General features: G+C 47.5%; 1 protein-coding gene across 2 annotated transcripts in view; it reads right to left on the bottom strand.

Moving 5' to 3' along the window:
* Galnt18 (polypeptide N-acetylgalactosaminyltransferase 18) overlaps positions 1-19,477 on the bottom strand; it is a 346,719-nt gene that overhangs the window by 156,018 nt on the left and 171,224 nt on the right. For both annotated transcript variants that reach the window (XM_027942359.3, XM_027942360.3), the window contains exon 3: positions 6,112-6,278. In XM_027942359.3, coding sequence (XP_027798160.1) covers positions 6,112-6,278 — 167 coding nt within the window. The remainder of the gene's footprint in view (positions 1-6,111; positions 6,279-19,477) is intronic.

Here is a 19,477-nt window from a genome sequence, read left to right as displayed (position 1 = left end):
GAAGAAATAAATGTAAAAGGGTCATGTTCATTAGCACCTGCTTTGTGCTAGGTACAGGGTATCTGTGTAGCATGAATGAGCTTGCAAAGAGCTTAGTTGTATGCTCAACATAACTTACACACCATTGGAAAACTGTTGAGGAATGAGTGAAAAAATGGATGGAGGGCAGGTATGGGGTTGATTTATGTTGGGCAAGTCACTGCCAACCAAGAACAGACACAAGCCTGGATGGATGAATGAATGAGTAAGTAACCAAATGAATGCCAAGTTTCAAAGGCAGAGATGACTCTGTCAGTTGGAAACCCTAGGGTTTCCCCCACTCTGGAAGTCTGTGGAGGTTGAATTACTCAGTCCCACTAAAGATACTGGCCCTTTGGGATGCATTAAAAAACATAGTAATTAAAAACAGGAGGCTCAGATCTCTGTTCCCACCATTTTCTTGAGATAACAAGGAGGAGGATCCAGGGGAGGAGAAAAATGGCCTCAGAATTGCAGAGTAGGTCAGCACGGCAGATTGTCAGGAAAGCTTAGGGAGGCTGGGTGACAGGGCTGGGAGGCTCAGGTTGACCCTCTGACCCTGAGGTCAGGATGGGCTAATAGCAAGAGGATCTCCCCCTTCTGTTTTGCATTTCACCCACCACCCCATTCATGCCTTCTCCTTGGGAGACAGAAAGGCGTTCCCCCCACCAAGCAGTGGCTGCTATCTGAGGGGATCCCTGGGAGAGTGGGGAGGAGGCTCTCCTGGGCTCCTCTGCTGCAGCACAGATGGGAGCAACAATTAGAATAGAGATTGGCAGAAATTGTCCGCCTGTGTTGGAATGCCCTGGGAAGCTTGCTAAAATGCAGATCCCAGGCCTTGCCCCAGATCTGCAGAATAAAAACCCACCCACCCACGCTTTCACTGAGTCAAGTGTATTGAGTACCTACAGCACCAGGCACTAGTCTAGGTACTAGAGCAGAGAAGGGGGCAAATCAGATGCCCCATCTTTAGGGAACTTTTGTAGAAATAAATTAAAGAGAGCAAACAGGGAAATTCAGCCCATCAGGTGGCAGAAGGTGCTGTAGAGGGAAAGAAGCAAGAGAAGGAGCAGAGTGTCAGGGATGTGGCTGTCACTCTCATGGGGTGGTTCAGTGACAGCCCTAGTGAGAAGGTGGCAACTGAGGAAAGGCCTAAAGAGGCAAAGGGGCAGGTGGTGCAGACACAGGGGTGGGGTGGGGTGAGCCTTCCAGGTGCAGGGCACAACAGTGCCCATGTTCTGAGGCAGGGGGTTGCCTGGTATGAATCCTTATATTTTTAACCAAGTTGAAACACTAATGTTGGAGACCACCGCAGCAGAATGGCGGCACCCCACATAGAAACCAGTCCCTGCAAAGTCAGAGCTTGTTGAGGATGTTGCCAAGGAGGCAGAGGACAGGGGTCAGACTCCAACACAGGCCCACTGCAGAGCTCTAATGTCTTCCTGGGAGAGAACTCAAGGCCTGGAGGCTTGGGTGAAGAAAGCTTGATTGTCAGCCCTTTCCTGGCCCAGGCTGGACAGCCCAGGCAAAGGTGCAGCAGAGGAGGATGAAGAAGAGAGAAGGCCCCGGCCCACTCAGCGGTGGCAAGGGCTAGGAAGGAGGGCCCCGTGATGAGACTGTCCAACGGCTCCGACTGTTACCTCAGAATGTTAAACAGCGACATCCGTTCCATCACGTCTTATCTCGTCCAAGCTCCAAACAATCCCGGAGGTAGGGATTATACATCTCAATTTTGTAGATAAGGAGAATGGGGTTCACAGAGGTTAAGAACACACAGCTAGGAAGAAGCGAAGCCAGACGGAAAAGCTGGCCAGATGCCAGCCTCGGCGCTCTTCCCACACAGTGGCTGCGCGTCCACAGTCAGCTGGTCTCATGGCTCTGCGGCCGGTGTTGTTGTTTTTATTACTGTCATTTTAACTCGCCCTTAGGGTCCCCTTAGCACCCTATGGCTTGTGCAGAACTTTTTCTCCTGTTACCGGGTAGCCTCAGCAACTCTGTCAGGCAGACAGGGCATGGCAATGTCCCCACATGGTACCTACAAAAACCAAAGCCCCAAGCCCACGGCCAGGAAGCGGCAGGAGTCCTGTTACGGTCCATCCCTAGTTTACACTTATGGCAGGGCCTAATCTGATCTGCCCTCCTCTTCATGCTCTAGAAATGCTTGTGGAGCTGAGCCAAGTTGGCCTGCCTTGAAGTAAGCCAGAGTCCTGCGCTGAGTGCAATCATATCCAAGAGAAGCCACTCCCCAGTGGAGCCTGGACAGGGTACAGCACAGCCGCCCTGAGTTCAGGAATGAGCCAGTCCCAAGGCCAAAGATGGTACCCTTCCTCTGAGCACCTTTCAAAGGCCTCTTCCTCAGGCTGGTCTTAAGGAGCCCCATTACTGGTCACCTCCCTGTCCACTCCCCACAGGGGCACTCTACCAAGCCCTTCCCACAATGTTCCCCACCTTGGGCCCTGCAGCCTCCCACTTCTCCCTACTCACATGTCTCTCCCGAGTGGGAGAGAGATGGGCCCTTTCTTCCCAGAGACAACCTGGTTTCTGTTCCCTGGATGCATCTTCTTCTCCCTCCCCAGAGGCCCTGCTCCAGACCCTAACCTCAAAGGACTCTGGTGGCCCCTTTCCAGACCCATTATAATACTCCCTGGGCCTCTAAATTTCTTGAAAGCTCTACAAACTATTCTAATATGCACTTAGGGTCTGAGAACAACCTGTCTTTAAAGAGACAGAGAGAGAGAGAGAGAGAGAGAGAGAGAGAGAGAGAGAGAGAGAGAATAAAACACAATAGAATTGAATAGCAAAGAATAGAACACAATGGAAAATAGCAGAGTGCTTTGCTTTTTAAGAGTGGGTATTGTTTCTTAAAAGTTCAGCTTCAATTGTGCTGTGTGTGGGTATGAGTAGGTGTGTCTCCTGGGTCAGGAAGTAAATATGTTTCTTGTACTAGATTATGATAATTTTTTTATTTTTATTTTTGGAAAACATTGCTCCCATTCCTGCATTAACTTATGATTCTCCTCCATGATCAAAATATCTCTGCTCACTGCCTGCTCTCCGTCTCATCTGCCTCCCACAGCTCCCAGCCCCAGCCTTCCACTAACATTGCTTCTCCCTGAGGTTTCTATGACACGCAACTTCCAACCACAGGGGCTTCTCCTCAGACCCCTTCTGCCTGTCTGGGTGTGTGTGAATAGGTGGCTACCTCGCCCTGAAATTCTCTGCATGCACGGGGCTATGGTGGCTTCCAGACCCTCCTGGCTATTCCTTCTCTGTCCCTTACTGGCTGATCTCTCCTCCTGATTCCAAGTATCTTAACCTCAGGGTTCCCTCAAGCTTCTGGTCTTTCTTTTCTCCTTTGCCACCCTCTCCACCCAGCTGGTGGTTTCAAGGAGACTCCAGATCCACGTCCCCACTTTAACTTATGAGCTCCAGTTGTGCGGTTCACCAGTTGTGTGCTGGCCCTCTGAACATGGGGCGGGGACGAGGAGTGAGACATTAACTGTTCAATTCACTGTAAGACAGTTGAGGCCAGCAGGGGGATTATCACCCCCATTCACAGAGGAAGAAGCTGAGACGGAGCAGTTGAGGGACCCTTCCATGGTCTCTTATCCACCATGAAGAGGGTTCTAAATCTGTGACTTCTAACCTCAGCCCAGAGTTCTTCCCTTGTCACCATGCACTGGAAACTCAACATGTACCCAAGTGACAAGGCCTCCAACCACAGGCTGTCTGTCAGAGCTGGGAATCGATAGGGAGGCTTTTTAACACAGTGATGTCCAGACTCCACCTGGACCTTAATGATATAGAATCTTCTGGAAGAGCTGTTTGTTTTAACCTTATATTTTAAAGTACTTACAGATTATGTAAATGTATGAGAAGATGACAGGCGCCCTCTACTCAGCCTCCCCAGTGGTAACATCTCACACAACTATAGCACAAACACCAGGACTGGGATACCACTCCAATCAATGCAACTTGCTCAGACCTCTCCAGTTACTCAGGTGCTTCTGTGGGTGTGTGTAGGTAGCAGGATGAGGCTTTATCAGCCACCACCACATCTGAGGTATTTAACTATACCATCACCACAAAGCTCCCAAGAGCTTTGGTTTTGACCACTCCCAAGTAATTCATTGTCGTATATATATATGGCTCATGAGTAACGACCGTACCAGTATTCTGCTCCTTCCCCCTCGCCACCAGGGCAATGCACTATCATTCCCTAAGGCGCCCTGGTTTGAAACTCGGAGTCAGCACTGATCTGCTCTCCCTTGGTCCACCTGCCCACAGCAGGTTCAACATGATTCTTTCCTCGTGTTTCTGAGGCCTATGTCTTGCCCTTGATCCTCACATACCCACCATGACTCTAGGCCTCTTGACTTCTTGTCCCTCTTGCTACAATAACCTCACCCATTTCCCTTTTCCAAGATGCCCCTTATCCCAGCTAATATCATAAATAGGGCCAAATCTCTCCCTCATCCAACTCTGACCATTTTATTCTTCTGACTAAAATATTTTGATGGTTCCCAACATTACAAAATTAAAGTCTAAACTTTTCTTAAATTCAAAATATTTGACTCTATTTGACTCTCTTTCTGTATTCAAATTTCTTAAACACAGTGTCAGCTTTCCTTATTTTCCGTAAGGATTAAAGACAAATAGCATCCTTAAGGATATGATAAGCTTCTCGCCATGGGGACAAATGGACTTCTTCCTCTTAGCGCTTCATTCTGCTCTTTCTTTGGTGCAGCTGAGTGGGCCCAGGGAAACCTCTTGCTTCAGGGATGTCCTTAACCTTTTGAAGAATGGTTCTTCCGTCCCTTGTGTCCTTTCAATGTAAGACATAAAGGGGGCGCAGACCCAGGTGGAGCTGAGAAGGAGGATACCTACATGGTCTGCTGTTAGCCACTAGAGAATGGAGACATCCCAGGCAAGAAGATGGTAGGCAGCCCAAAGGGATGGGAGCTGGAACCCTTCCTGTCTTCCTATGATAGACAATCGCCTTTAGAACTCTATTGCCTACTTGCTGACATCCTTGATGCCTTTTCCTTTCTTTAAGCCTATGGAACAATGAGAGTCAAGTGATTCATGAGCATTGCCCTTCAGAAAGCTCTAAAACTCCCTTCCCGCATTGCTCCTACACTTCTTTCTACATGATGATAAAATGAAAAAGAAAATTCGCTTATTGAGATTAAATGCATTTCAATTATCTGATATGTTTCAGCTTTAATTGATAACAAATCATAAATTGCCCATCTCATTACAGCAAATGATTCACTGGGAAATTTACTACCTGCACCAGAAAAGGCTTAAACGATAACACAAGCCCAGGGACTGTATGATCCAGTGACCCAGCAGTCTGTTTTTAAAAATCACACATTATTAGACGGGCATCCATATAAAGGTCCAATCAAGAGCACTGGTTTCTAAATTGTCTTTAATACATGATGTTTAAGTTTGGAGAATATGGGGGCGATATATGGGGGGCGGAATCAGAGGCCACGAAATGTGCACCAAGGGACTGAGTAGCTGGTGGTAGTTGGAGAAAGAGAAGGAGTGACGTGAAGACTTTAATAAGGCATCTTCAGGGTCCTTGCTAAGGACAGATGGGATAGGGCAAAGGAGATCCAGCAAAGAGGCCACACACGTAGCAGCCCTGTTGCTCTTGTTGAATTACACAGGAAGTCCCATTGGCACCATGAGCACCATCAATAGCCCCCACCCTCATTACCACCACTGCTAAGACCACTCCAAGCAACACTGTTCCAGGCAGAGGCCAAGAAACACCACTAAATGAAATGATGCTTCATGGGCAGTAGTCACTGTGTACACAGTGGGTTGGAGGTCAGGGTTTTTTGTCTTATCCTATCACACTGGATAAAGTGTTGGATGGGAGTGGTTATCCAGTAAGGAAAAGTCTCCTCTGGGAGGCATGGCAGTGAAATTTCCAAAGCAATGACTGCCATGAATCTCTCATCTCAGAGGTGATACCCCAAGGAAGGAGCAGGGATAGAAAGCCTTGAGAAAATGAGAACCTGAACTTGAACCCTCTGCCCAGCTGTCAGTCAGGGAGCAGGGGGTGGGCGGCCCACTCACCATTACTGCTGTTGTCATCCACCAGGATGATCTCCTTGAGCAGGTGCGGGGGCGTGCGTTCCATGGCCGAGTGGATGGAGCGCAGCAGCACCGAGAGGGCCTCATTGACAAAGATGAACACGATGCTCACCTCCGGCAGGCTGTCAGGGAAGGAGAGGTTGCGGCACCTGGAAAGAAGAACGGCAAAGCTCTTGGATCCGTGGGTGACTCAGCTGGAGTTGCCCCAGGTGCGCACCACCCCATGTCTTGCTCCAGCTCTGCTGGAGGGCTTGGGAGTCCAGATTCTTTCCAGGACTTCTTCTTGGATGCACTTAAGATGAGCCCTTTCTGTCCAGCAGAAAGGTCCACAGCTACCCAGAGTTTGCCCCACAACTGTGTGTGAATTTGTCAGTGACTATTCCAGCTGAGCAGCTGTACCCGAGCACCTAGCAGAGCAGATGGCACCTGCCAGGCAGTCCTTGGGTGTTTACAGCAAGGATGACTCACTCAGCATTTCTAAACCAACAGGATTGAAAATGCAACCAAAGGGAAATCTTAGTATTTCCACAATGGCAGCAGTTAGGTGAATTCAGACCTTAGGCCACCAGCCTCAGAAGGGCAGTAGGTCTTCTCTCAGAAATTCTATGGCCCCAATCTACTCTCCTTTCTAGAAGGCCTCCAGCCAGCACCCCTAACCCTTCATTCATTCATTCATTCATTCATTCAGGGCTTTGGCCTCAGAAATGGGCTGAAGTCTGCATCAGAGTCTCAACATCAGTAAAGGATGGAAAGGACCACATCCAATCTCCTTCACAGATGAACACGGAGGCACAAAGAGGTTGAGGCTCCACCTACAGCTGTGTTGTGTAGCAGGGTTCCTCCATGAAGAAGAAATGGCCATGGTAGAGACTGTCCCAACTGGCCATCTCACAAGCTCTGTGAAACCTTGAAGCTATTTGGAGGAAGCCATTACCCAAAGGACTGGAGGCAAACACATAAAAGGCTGCGTGTCACTCCCCATAGGAAGAGGAATGCATAACCTTGAAATCAGACCCCTGGAAAGGCCAGACAATAAGAGGTGCCAGGGTTGCCAAGGGTAATTCTTTCCCCTGAAAGCACGGCCTTTATTTGCAGAAACCCACTGGTGCCCTTCCCAGGTCGAAGTTCAATGTTGTAAAGGTCCTGAGCTCTCATCTTCAAGACAGTTGCAAGAAAGAGTAGAGTAGAAATCCAGCACTGGCCCAGACCCTGGTCTTGGAGATAAGGCTTCCACACTCACCACCTGCCACTGATGGCTTCAGGGGTTTGGGACTGGTGACCACACTCCACTGCTCCAAAGCGGGAGGTGCAGCCAGGTTACAACATGCAATAATGAATGTAATAGCACAAGGCTTCTGCTCGTCAGTAATTAAAGTGCTGCCGGAAAGAAATGGGCCTGCTCTTCCTTAATGAGGAAGGCTGCAGGATACCAGCGCCGAGCAATTTGGAGAAGTCGCCATGGGGCCCCAGCCTGCTTAAGAGCATGAGATTAATAAACTAAAATCACTGTCTCTATGGTTACCAGAAATTTACAGAAACTTCTCCCATTCTATTTCCAGCTCTCCTTCTTTCTCACCAAGGGGAGGTGGGGGGAGGGAAAGAGTTGAACCTTTTCCCAAATTTACTTCATACCTGCATTTTTTTTTAAAAAATAAAACCACCAAGTTAACAGATTGGTGTAGAATTCATTCTTCTGTTTAATGGAATAAATTTTTATGGAGCCTCTTCTACCGGGCAGGTACTTTGTAGGCACTGAGAGTGTAACAGAAAGTGGACAAAGTCCTTGTCCTCATGGAGCTTATACTTTGACAGGAGAAAGAAACACAGAAGCAAACAAGTGATACAAGTTTATACAAGTGCTGAGATGAAAGTCACGTGGAGTAAGAGAATAGTGTGATGCCTGGCAGCTGCTCTAGGGGCTGGTCAGGAAGCCCTCTCTGAAGAGGAGAGATTGGATCAGAAACTTAAATAGCACACAAAAGTGGGTCATGCAAAGGTCCCACATGGCTGAAGGACAGTGCTGTGGCTGGAGAAGAGGCAATCAGCTTATCCAACCTCAGCGAAGCGACACAGGGGAGGGGGAGGGGGAGGGAGGAACTTCAATGAAGGAGAAAGACAGGAACCTTAAGCTCATCCTATTCTTTCCAAAATTGTTTCTTGTTATGAATAATTATTTTTAAATAGCACTTAAAAGATGTGTATGTGATTGACAGTCAAAAAAATTCTGCTGGTTGATACTCTTTATGATGGGTAACCAAGCTCAGCAGCTGGGCTTTCCTTAGGCATGGAAATGGAGATGAACATTAACACAAAAACTACTTGCTAATTGCATTTTAAAAGTGATGCCCTACCTGGTCAAACAAATAGCCCCTGGTCATCATTCTTCTTTAATGTAAGTACAATGGACAGCTCCCAGTGAGGTCAATATAATGGTACAAGTTCACCATCCTCCCTGCTTCCCAAGCAATGAAGCCTGCACCCTAGACCTCTGTACTTGCCCAAGGGTGTCCTGTGACTTCCCAGAGCCTCAGCTTACTATCTGCATCTCCAGGTTGTCCTCAGGTGTTTTTCAGAGACAGAGTTAACTGCCTTCCCCTGCTCTGTTCCCTTCTTAATTCTCAATATAACAATACAACCTCCCCCTTTCAAGGAGACCAATTTTAATTTCTCCCAGTAACATCTAAGATGATGTAAGCTGCCAGTCTCTGCAAACCCATCTCCTGACAGTCTTTCTCCAAGCAGAATTGAAATGTTGTATTTGTTTTACAAGATAAACCCTGCTGATCACTATTTTCATATGAAAGACTTCTGAACATAAGGTTTTTTATATGAAAATTCTTTTGTACATAACAGAACACCTAGTTATTGCATCATAATGTACTTGCTTATTGTCTCTCTCCCCCTATAATGAAGCTGCCTGAGAGCGACTGTGCTATCTCCCCATCTCAGATCAAGGTCTGGCACATAGTAGGTACTCAGTGAATACTTTTGGCCTGAAACAAAGCTATCAGTTTTGCTTTTATATACAGCCTGCATTTTACATGCATACCACTGACCTCAGACTATTCCTTTTTCTTGCAAAATTCCTCCCTCCGAATTAGATTCGGGTCCTCTCTCCACCAGCAAATTCTTACTCTTCTGTCCTCCCTTCCCTTGAATTTATGACCCCAATTCCTCACATTCAGTCTCTGGAAGTGCTCAGTTCCACTGTTATTAAATGATCACTCCAGGTCCAACTCCCTGACCTCCTTAAATTCTCCCTTTCTACTCTTCTCTCCTGGGAGCTGCTCAGGCCCTCCCAGCTGCAGCCACCTGCTGACTCTCTGGAGACTCACCTGCCACTCTCTCCACATCACCTCCCATTCCCCTTCAGTTTTTTAATACCTAACTGAAAGTGGGTCTGGGCGAGTGGAGAGGCGAGGTAGATAGTTCTTAGGGAAAGAACACTGTGGGAAGGATGGAGGCACCTAGGAACTGGTCCCAGCTTTGCCCTTCCTCCCTGTGTGACCATGGACATGCCACTCCACCTCTCCCCATGTCGTTGTTATAGGAAGAAATGACCATGAAAGCTGTCTTCTCTGTACAAAACTCGGGAGCACCACACTCCTGAGTGAACAGAAGAATCTCATTGCAGAAACAGTTGGTACACTTTTCCTCCCTCCCAACCAGCCTCTTTGCACACCAAATGTCACCAAAAAAAAAAAAAAAATCCCTTTACCCCTGGGTTGACTAGACAGGGTGGCCAACTCATCTGGGTTTTCCAGGGATTAGTTTTAGCACTTAATGTCCCCAGCAAACCAGGCTGTTTGGCCACTCTATGACTAGATCAAACCCTTCCTGAGGGTAGGGACCAGCCCTGCTCAGAGCTGCATGCCCACTGCCCAGTGCGGTGGCTGGAAAACAGGCATTGTTGAATAGACTCCCTCTCAAATGCCCCTCCCCTTCACATGCACAGCCCACGTCCATACACAGCTATAGTTACTGTCTCCATCTCCACACTGAAGCAGAACACATTGCTAAGGAAGAAGGCAAAGAGGGAAGAAGGCATGTCAGGTGAGATGTGCACAGATTTGCTAGTCACAATGCTCAATGTCATTGAAGGACACTGAACGCCAGACAGACGCTTTCAACACTGCAGCTCAAGCCCTGCAGAGCTGCCATGGAAGGGGGTGTCCAGACTCAAGCCCTGTGCAACTGCTTCAGAACCCAGCTTGCTTTGTCTGTCAGTCCGGCACTAAACCATATAAGACTTTGCCTCATATACACATGGCTGAGATGCTCTCCCCAGCACTGGATCCTCCAGGACTGGGCCACCATGGACTCTGTTCCATGCTTGCCTACAGCCAGGACTCTGCCCTGGCTTTTCCAGAGTGGAGTGCATTATTCAGATTTCCATTGCTGTAACAAATATCTGAGATAAATCAACTTAAAGGGTGGGAAGTTTTATTTTGGCTCAGGCTTCATAGATTTGCCTGTGGTCACTTGGCCCTGCTGCTTTGGGCCAATGGTGGCATAATTACAATATGGTGGAGAAAAGCTGCTCACCTCAAGGCAACCAGGAAGCAAAGAGAGAGGTGTACCTTCAGTGACCACCTAGGGTTCCACCCACCCAGCAGTGTCACAGGTTGAGGACCAAACCCTCAACACATGAGCCTTTGGGGAACATTTCCGATTCAAAGCCACCCTACCACCTGCCCTGGATAGCTGCTCCTACTCTCCTGCTTTTCCTCTGGCTTCTGCAAAGAAAGGCCCAAGAATGTGGAATTCTGATATGTCACCGATGTAACCAGCCTTTTTACCTTTAAGCTCCTTGAGGACACCTAAGTATATAAGCCCCTACTCATTTTGTGAAGAGCCACATTCCCCTGTAAAGTTAAGCTAGGAAAGTTCCCTTTTTTACTTTTATGCTTGTTCAAAGTCAAGCTATTTTCCACTAAAGATAAACATAAGGTGTTTCTGAGAGGGGAGTAATATGGTGTCTAATAAGCTGGAATTGATGGTCATGATAAAACTCCACTGTATCGATCTCTGCACACAAAAGGAGATGTGGGGACAGGGAGTAACTCAGGGAGCTTCTCAGCAGAGTTCCTCCTAGATTGTTTTGAGTTGTTTATCAGAAAAATTTATATCAAGAGCATCAGTGCCATTACCCATGAGAAGAAGGAAGCCACAGAGGGCCAAGTGAGACCAAGTCTAGCAATCTACCACCAGATGAGGCCCAGGGCAGCATCCAGGTATTATCCACTGCAGCCGGGCACCTCCACATTAGACTAGCAGATCTTTTCCTGCCTCAACCTCAGCGAATCTATAAGGTCTCAGGACATCAGAACAGATAACCCATAGAGGCTGCTGGACCTATGGGGTGAGAGGATTACACAGACCTCTTCTAGAAGGAAGATCAAAGTAGGTCATGAACTGGGGTCTGTCTGCTGGCGCACATTGACAACAGGGACCCAACTACACTGGTTCATAGAATGCAGAGAACACACCTACCTGGACAAAGCAAGAAAGAAAGTGATACTTTCCCTAGGGGCCCATCCTTTCCCTCTTTTTTCCCCAGGATTTTTCCAGAGAGGCCTTCCCCTCTCAGCTATAGTCAACACAGAGAGCTGACCTCATTGACCATCTAGAGCACAAACTCAGGGAGAGAGTCTGGCCCAGTACCAGCAATGCCTTCTTAACCCCCTAGAGACACCAGTGTCCTCATGCCAGCCACTGTCCTCCTACCTGCACCTAAAGAACTCTCCTAATCCTCCTCTGCCTTCACCTTCACCTGGGCACACTTCTAGCTTCTTCCAGGGCCTTCCAGATTAGATAGACTCCCAGGCCTCTCAGCTCTGGATATTGGACTTCATGAAACACAAATATGAGGGCAAGGTGGAGATACTGGGCATAAACCGTCAAGATTTTCCTACCCTCTAGTTAGTGCCTACATCTCTCTAACCTCTGGAGCTAAGAGTCAATATTCTGTTTTATCCCTACTGCCCAGGGGCTCTATGCAAAATTAATAGTGAACATTTACATTTCCTGACTATAATAAGCCATAAACCATAAGAGATACACAGATACTTTTCAATCTTTTCAGCCCATTCCATTTCTTCCTACAATCCTATATAGTAAACATTATTGTCCCGCCTTAACAAATAAATCAAGGTGGTAAGTCACTTCCCAGGGCTTAATCCTGGGTTCATCTGACTCCAAAGCTTGTTCCTAATCCCTGCTGAATGACACTCTCCACCTGCCTCTCCATGCCAACCAGAGATGCATCCAGTGAGACAGTGATGCTTTGTCACCTGCACCCCAGAGACCTGGTGTGAGGGGCAAATGAAGGAGTTACTCCATTTTGCATGAAAAATGAAGAGGAGATAGCACATCTAGCAGGATGACATGAACAGATACAATAAACACTGCTGAACATCAAGAACTTAAAATTATCTCCGTTACACTGCTGCTTTCAAGGTAAATAATTCTGGGAACTCCTTGTTTAAAGGTTTCCAAGTCTTCTTCCTTGTAGCCTCACCATTTAGTCCATAACTCATAGGACCAGATATTGATTTCTGAACTCAAAGGAGCTATCATTGGGCCATCTGTCAGCCACTGAGGCAGCCTAGCTCCAGAGCTCTGTACAGCCAGATTTCATAGTACCAAAGAAGGACCAATAACCCTTTCAAGTCCTTTCTAATGGGGAGGATAATCCTGAGAAATCAGTAAGCAAAACTCCAAGGCAGCTGAAATGATGGGCAGGAAGCAGAACTCTGACAGCGAGTGAACTCTAGATGTGGACATGAGCTATTGTTAGAGCAGAAGTGAAAGAATGTTAGATTATCATTGTCCAGGATGTTTTGAGCCACAGTACCCATCTCCAAAGCATGGTTGTTGGCTTCTGTGTTTGTAGCTACAGGTCTGTATTGCCTGTAAAGAACCCCAAGCATCTGTGGTCACCCTTATAAGTTTGGTTCCTCACTCCCTAAATACACACCCATAACCCTGTACAGAAAAGCTCGTTTCATTTCCTGGGCTGGACTCTTACCCTCTGCTCCTCTGCTTTTCTTTCATGCCATTTGCATGTGATTGCAATGCATTTTTATATGTGATTATTGCACAAACCTCAGTATCTGCACTGGGCTATAAGTTGCATATAATATCAGGACATATCCACACAGCATATGTTCCTAGCACAATGTCCAGCCCAGAGTAGAAAGAAGAAACAGGTTGCCTGGATGAATGGACATGTGAGTGAATCTTTGAATTCATGAGCAGTAGAATGAATTCAGACTATGAGATGTCTGTGAGCTGGAACTTCACCACAGGATGGGACAGGAATGGAATCCCTGAGTTTGTACATTGACTCCCTGCCTGGCTAAGCAATAAGATGAGATCAGGCAAGAGCCAGAGGAGTGGAGGAGGGATAATGGAGGCAGGGTGGGGATACTTACCAGGACTTTAGGGACCTGGCAAGATGTTGGAAGGGATAACAGACATCTGAGAACTGGGAGTTTCAACAGTCTACAATACAACAGAAATGGGCCTGGCCTGCTCTAGAACAGAATTTGGCCCATGAATCATCAATGAGCAAACCACTGAGTACATGTGACCATCGAATTATTCAACTTCCATTCCAGAGGCAGAAATTCAACAAACAGTCTTTCCAATGACTTTACCAATTTAGAGAAAAAGATCTGGTACATAAATAAATGTAGATTGTAAGTAGGCCAATAGGGAAAATGATCATTTACAATAATTCCCAGCACAGGGAGCAGGGAGACTATTTGTTCCCCAAACATCTTAGAGATCTGAGATATATGGGATCCATGAAGTTAAATGAATAGTTGCTTAGGGAATAAAGTCAGACAACTCTGAAGAAAAAGTCATATTAGGGACTGGATGTCTCTATGTAGTGAATTTGTGGATGAGTAGTCAGCTACAGCTGAGTGTGGAGCACAGCAGAACTGTCAGGGCAGAAGTAGGCCGGGGCAGAGGAAGGTGGCATCCAAAGGGCTCAACCCCCGATGCCGGATCTCTGTGGCTGGGGAGAAATTATACTCTGGGGACTTCACCTGACCTGTCCCACAGTGCCACAGTCCCTGTGTGACCTTGATCTCTTCCATCACCAGGGCAGAGTCCTGTACCATGTGCTTTTCATCCACACAGTGGTCCTTCAGGTAGTTAAGTCATGATCTGGTCCACCTCAAGTCATCTCTTTTACAAATCAGAGGCCCAAATAATAAAAATTAAATAGCAGCTACCACATGTCAGGCAGTGTTCCACAAACTCCACAGGTTCTGCACTTCCGTTTTTGTATTGCTATCCCTAATTTGCAGATAGGAAAATGAAGGCACAGAGCAGCCAGGTAACTTGTTAGAGGTCACCTAACCTACAAACAAGAGATCCATCCTTGGAGTCCAGGCAACCAGGTTTTAACCACTACTCCACAATCTAAGAACCAGTATCATCTGTCATGTAACCCAGTTTCTCTCCTGGATTATCTTCCTCTAAATGGTCCACTTCCTCTATCTGCCTTAAAATCCATTTCTGCAATTATGATCTGAGTAGCAAAGTAGAACAAAACAATCACCTCCTTCTTTTAAGATATTTCACTCTATTAATATAGCTTAAGCTTACTTTTCCTTCAAGAACAACATCATACTGGCCCCTAATGAGCTTAACATTAACAAGAACCAGAAATATTTTCCCAAGGTGTTTTAGCTAAAAGCATCCTTCCTCAGCCAGGTTTGTGCAGTTAGCATTTTCAATGCAACAGCAGAGTCATCACTAAAGATGTTTCTTTTACCCTTTGTCCTGAGGTTGTTGCCAAGGAGGACACCAACTTTTGCATCTTCTCCAGAGACCACAGCCCAAATTAGAGAAGTTCACCTGGACCTGGGAAGGGTGGGACAAGGGGATGACGTATGACCTGGAGTGACGAGGAACACTGGATTTGCCAGGTAGCACCTGTGGGAACTTAAACAGGAATCTGAAACTTGCAAATATTCTACATTCTCTTCTATAAAATGGGAACAGGAATAACTACCTGAGAGAGTCATGAGGATAAGGTTAAATGAGCAGATGTGCAGTAAGCACGTGCACAACACACCTGGCTCATGGTAAGTGAGCAAGTGGGGGTTCTTGTGTAAATCATTATCCCATGGCAGCTGATGGTCCAGCAATCTAATTCCAAGATGATCCTAGGTGCCCCACCTGGAGCATCCACTCAAACTCCAGGACCAGTTACATAATGTGCAAAAGGAAATTGTGATTGTACCTTATGCAGATGTTGTTAAGAATTTAAACAGTGACAGGAACATGAAACCAAGTGCAGAGCCCTTCCTGTCCCAGGATCCCATGCACCAGTTCACATCTGTATCAGTTTCCTAGTACTGATGGTGCTGCTATGACAAATTAGGACAAACTTGTTGGCTTAAGACAACATGAATCTATCACCTTAGAGTGCTAGAGGCCAGGAAATCCAGCACAGGTCTCACAGGGCTAAACCCTAGGTGGTGGCAGGACTGCATTCCTTTCTGAGGGTTCCAGGGGACAATCTGTTTTTCAGGATCTAGAGACTGCCTACACTCCTTGGCTCTTGGCCCTCTGCCATGTTCCAAACCATCGGTATCTAGTCAAGTCTTCTCAAGTGGCCGTCTCTCTCTGATTCTGCCTTCCTCTTTCACCTTGAATTACCCTTTTGACTAGATTGGGCTCACCCAGTAGTCTGGTATATTTTTTTTTTTATTTTAAAGTCATAGGATCAGCAAACTTACTTCCCCTTTGCCATGTAGTACAACTACAGGTTCAGGGGATTAGGATGGGGACCTCTTCCCGAGACCACGATTCTATCTACCAATGACACTAGCACTGTTGGCTCCCAAAGTTCAGAGACCTATGATGTCTATTAGAGTGTGCACTACTGAACCAGTCTTGCCTATCCAGACTCTAGGGCGCCCCAGTCCACACAGACAAACCTTGGCTGCCACCACCATCCTAGCAGGAAGTGCCCCATAGCCACCTTGGGGGGATGCCCAGGAGAGCCACGCCCTGGCTCTGGGTTATACTTTCTCATTGTTCTCATCCTGTCCCACACTTTCCACTTTGAAGTTGGTACAGGATTTCTCCAGCTCCAAACCTGGGCTCCTTTGAGAGTTTATGTGTGAATCTGTCCCAGACTCTCCTACTCAGGGCTGCAGACAATAGTCTGATCTCCTTTACCAATACCTAGTGCCCCAACCTTTCCTGTTAGCCCAAGAGCCAGTCCATCCTAACCCTTGGGAGGGAAGGACATAGACCTCAGGGGACACTGGAGAGAGAGAAAATATCATTGTTGACAAGGCTCAGGAAGCACTAAAGATCTAGTAAGAGGCAGGAAGTATTGCCTGTCTGGGACTCTGCCCAGAGTTACTTTGGAGGCAGGCCACAGAGTTGCCATGCCAATGTGGCAGCCCTGGAGTTTGAGACCTGGGCCCCTCTTCTCCTACCCACACCCACAATCCCCCAGAGGGCAGTTGCTCATCCCTTAGTCTCTCCTATGGCCCCTGTTTGGAAATAACAACTATAACTTTCAGGAAAGAATGTGATATGTGCCTGTCACAATAGCACCAGGGGCACTCCTGGGTAGGAAGTCCAGCTTCTCTCATTGCCCCAAGCTGGACAGCTGGCTTCAAGCCTGCATGATCCCCTTCCCCACAACTCGCATCTTCTCAGTGACCTCCCCAAAAGATGGTGCCTCCAACCTCCACTCCACCATGTACTCAAAGGACTTATCAGATGGCTTTCTCATGCTTTTATTTTTCAAAAACTTAATTTTTGATTTACATGCAGCAAAACAAATAGATCTTAAATATACAGTCCTATGAGTATTGACAAATGTTCATGCCTCTGGTCTACACCACAATCAAGGCTAGATATTTTTCCTTTTTATGTCCTTTGTGGGTTATTTTGAACCCCAAGGAGGTAGACAGTAAGAGGCAGGAGGAAGCACATAGAGAAAGGCATGGGCTATCTGGCACCTGCATCTGGTGACATAAGGACAGAGCAAAGTCCAGCCAGGTTGGGATGCTGTATTTCTTCCCTTTACCCCTGCAGTTCCATGTCATCCCACCATGGGAAGAAGCAAGGCCATCCCTGCCCAGCTCCAATGCTTCCCATGGGGTGAGGCCCATGAGGGTCACCAGAAAGGCCAGTGATGTCCTGTCATCCCCAGGTGGCTCTGGGGCCTACTCTGCTCCTGGTACATCCATGCAGGATGAGAGACATTTGGATTTCCCCAGAGGCTACAGGGAAAGGAAATTTGTCTTTTCTCTTTGTACATGAGGTTGAGAAAACTGTGTGCTTCCTGTTCCTATGTCCTTCCTTTCCCAGGGGAAGGGAGTCAACATTGAAAAGCAGAGCTATTTTGAGATGCCATCCCCCAGGTCTGCCTTCCTGCCACAGAGGCCATGGAGGGACAGGGCCTCCACGGGCCATCCATCCAGTCCAGACTCCTGCCTCACTAGAAGCTTTCAAGGTGACTCTTCCCCAAGGACACCAGGAAGTCATCAGCAAGTTTTCTTGCCCTCCCACCTGCTTCCATGTGGATGCTGACCTCAGTGAAGACTCCAGAAGCTATTTCTGTCTGATGTATTTCTGGTGTCTTTCCATTCTGGTTGAGCAGTGGACATCTTCTGGATGAATAAGTTGACAAAGCCCAGCAACCACCTGGAGGAACTCTTCCCATTCTGGTTATGCAGTGTCCTGTGGCTGAGGTACTGGGCATCTTGCCTCAGCCAGGTAACAAAGTGAGCCAGATCGCATCTGTCCCCAAACAGGAAGGAGACAAAGCCAGGGACCAGCCTGGGCAGACGGAAGGGTGGGGCAGACTCTGAATATCCACTTCCTCCTCCAGGACCCAGTCGAGCACAACATCAGGGTTAGAATTTAGAAGAGCAAAACCAAGAACACCAGGAACAACGTGAAGAACCCAAGGAACCCTCCAGGGACAGAGACCCCCCAGAGCCAATAGGCAATAATGGGAAGCACAGGGGCTCAGGCAGAAGCAAGAACCCGTGGCAATGCGCTTTTGGATACTGTCATTAACATGGGGCTCCCTCTCATCCACCTCAGTCCAATTCTATCAACAGCCATATTCAGGTAATCACTCTGAGCCTTGGTAATGGGTTTGATGTTCACTAAAACAATTTTTCCAAAACGTAGAAGCAGACCTTCATCCATCCCAAACTGGCCAGCAAATGCTGCTATGTTAAAACAGGCCCACCACCCCCATGAGAGGGACACGGATGGACACCTCTGTTGTCAGACTGCCTGGGCTCCTCCCCAGCCCTGCCACTAGTGACTCCGGGCAAGTCATGTAATCCCCCCTGTGCCTCAGTTTCTTCTTCTGTAAAATGGAGACCCATCATAGTACCCACTTCAGAAAGTTCCTCTGAGGAGCCAAGGAGTTGATGTAAATACAGAACCTAACACTTGCCTAACAACATGGCTCCAGCTCTATAAATGTTTGAAATAGGATAAGAGTAAAGTCAGAAGAAATATTTTCCAAAATGAATTAAACAGGGTGAGCCAAGCAACGGTCTGGTCTTACTTATTATGAGACAGGAATGTTCTTGTAGAAATTGCCAGACAAAGGAAGGCATTGTCCTACCTGAGCACATACTTGTCTCAAGTGGTTCATCAACAGCCCTCCACCTTGGGTGTGTGTGTTTGGCACGTGAGCTGGGAGGCAGATGTTCCAGAAACTATGTGCAAAGAGAAACCACCCGTTACTAAAGCCACTTCTGCAGGGAGCTCAGTGAGGGGTGAGAAGGCTCAGCTCCCTGCCTTGTAGGGGAGGTGCAGTTTTTCTGCTATTCATCTCTGTGCCCAAAATGCCCAACAAGAACAACTTCGGGGAGGAAAAGTTAATTTTGGCTCAAGGTTTCAGAGGTTTCAGTCCCCGGTTGGCCAACTCCGTGGCTCCAGGCCTGAGGTGAGGTAGAACATCATGGTGGAAGGGTGTGGCGGAGGGAAGCTGCTCGGACCCTGAAAGCCCTGAAGCAGAGAGAAAGCAAGTGAGAGAAAGGGACAAAGTAGAATCCCAGGAGCACACCCCCCACTAACCTGCTCCCTCCAGCCACCTGCCTGTGGCTACCACCCAATAATGCATTCCCATTATTAATTCATCAAATGGAGTCACCCACTGATTAGTCACAGCTCTCATAATCAGATCATTTCACCTCTGAGCACTGCTGCAGTAACACAGGAGCTTTGGTGGGGGGGAGACCTCATATGCAAACCATAGCTGAAGCCAAGGAATCAAAGGAGCGAGTGTTGTGTCTGCTGGAAGACCACACCGTCACCTGGCCACCCCTCACTACAG

The sequence above is a fragment of the Marmota flaviventris genome, chromosome 9 (genome assembly GCF_047511675.1).
Source record: "Marmota flaviventris isolate mMarFla1 chromosome 9, mMarFla1.hap1, whole genome shotgun sequence".
Taxonomy (NCBI): Eukaryota; Metazoa; Chordata; class Mammalia; order Rodentia; family Sciuridae; genus Marmota; species Marmota flaviventris.
The sequence above is the reverse complement of the archived record's forward strand: the minus strand, read 5'-3'. Positions and strand labels throughout refer to the sequence as shown.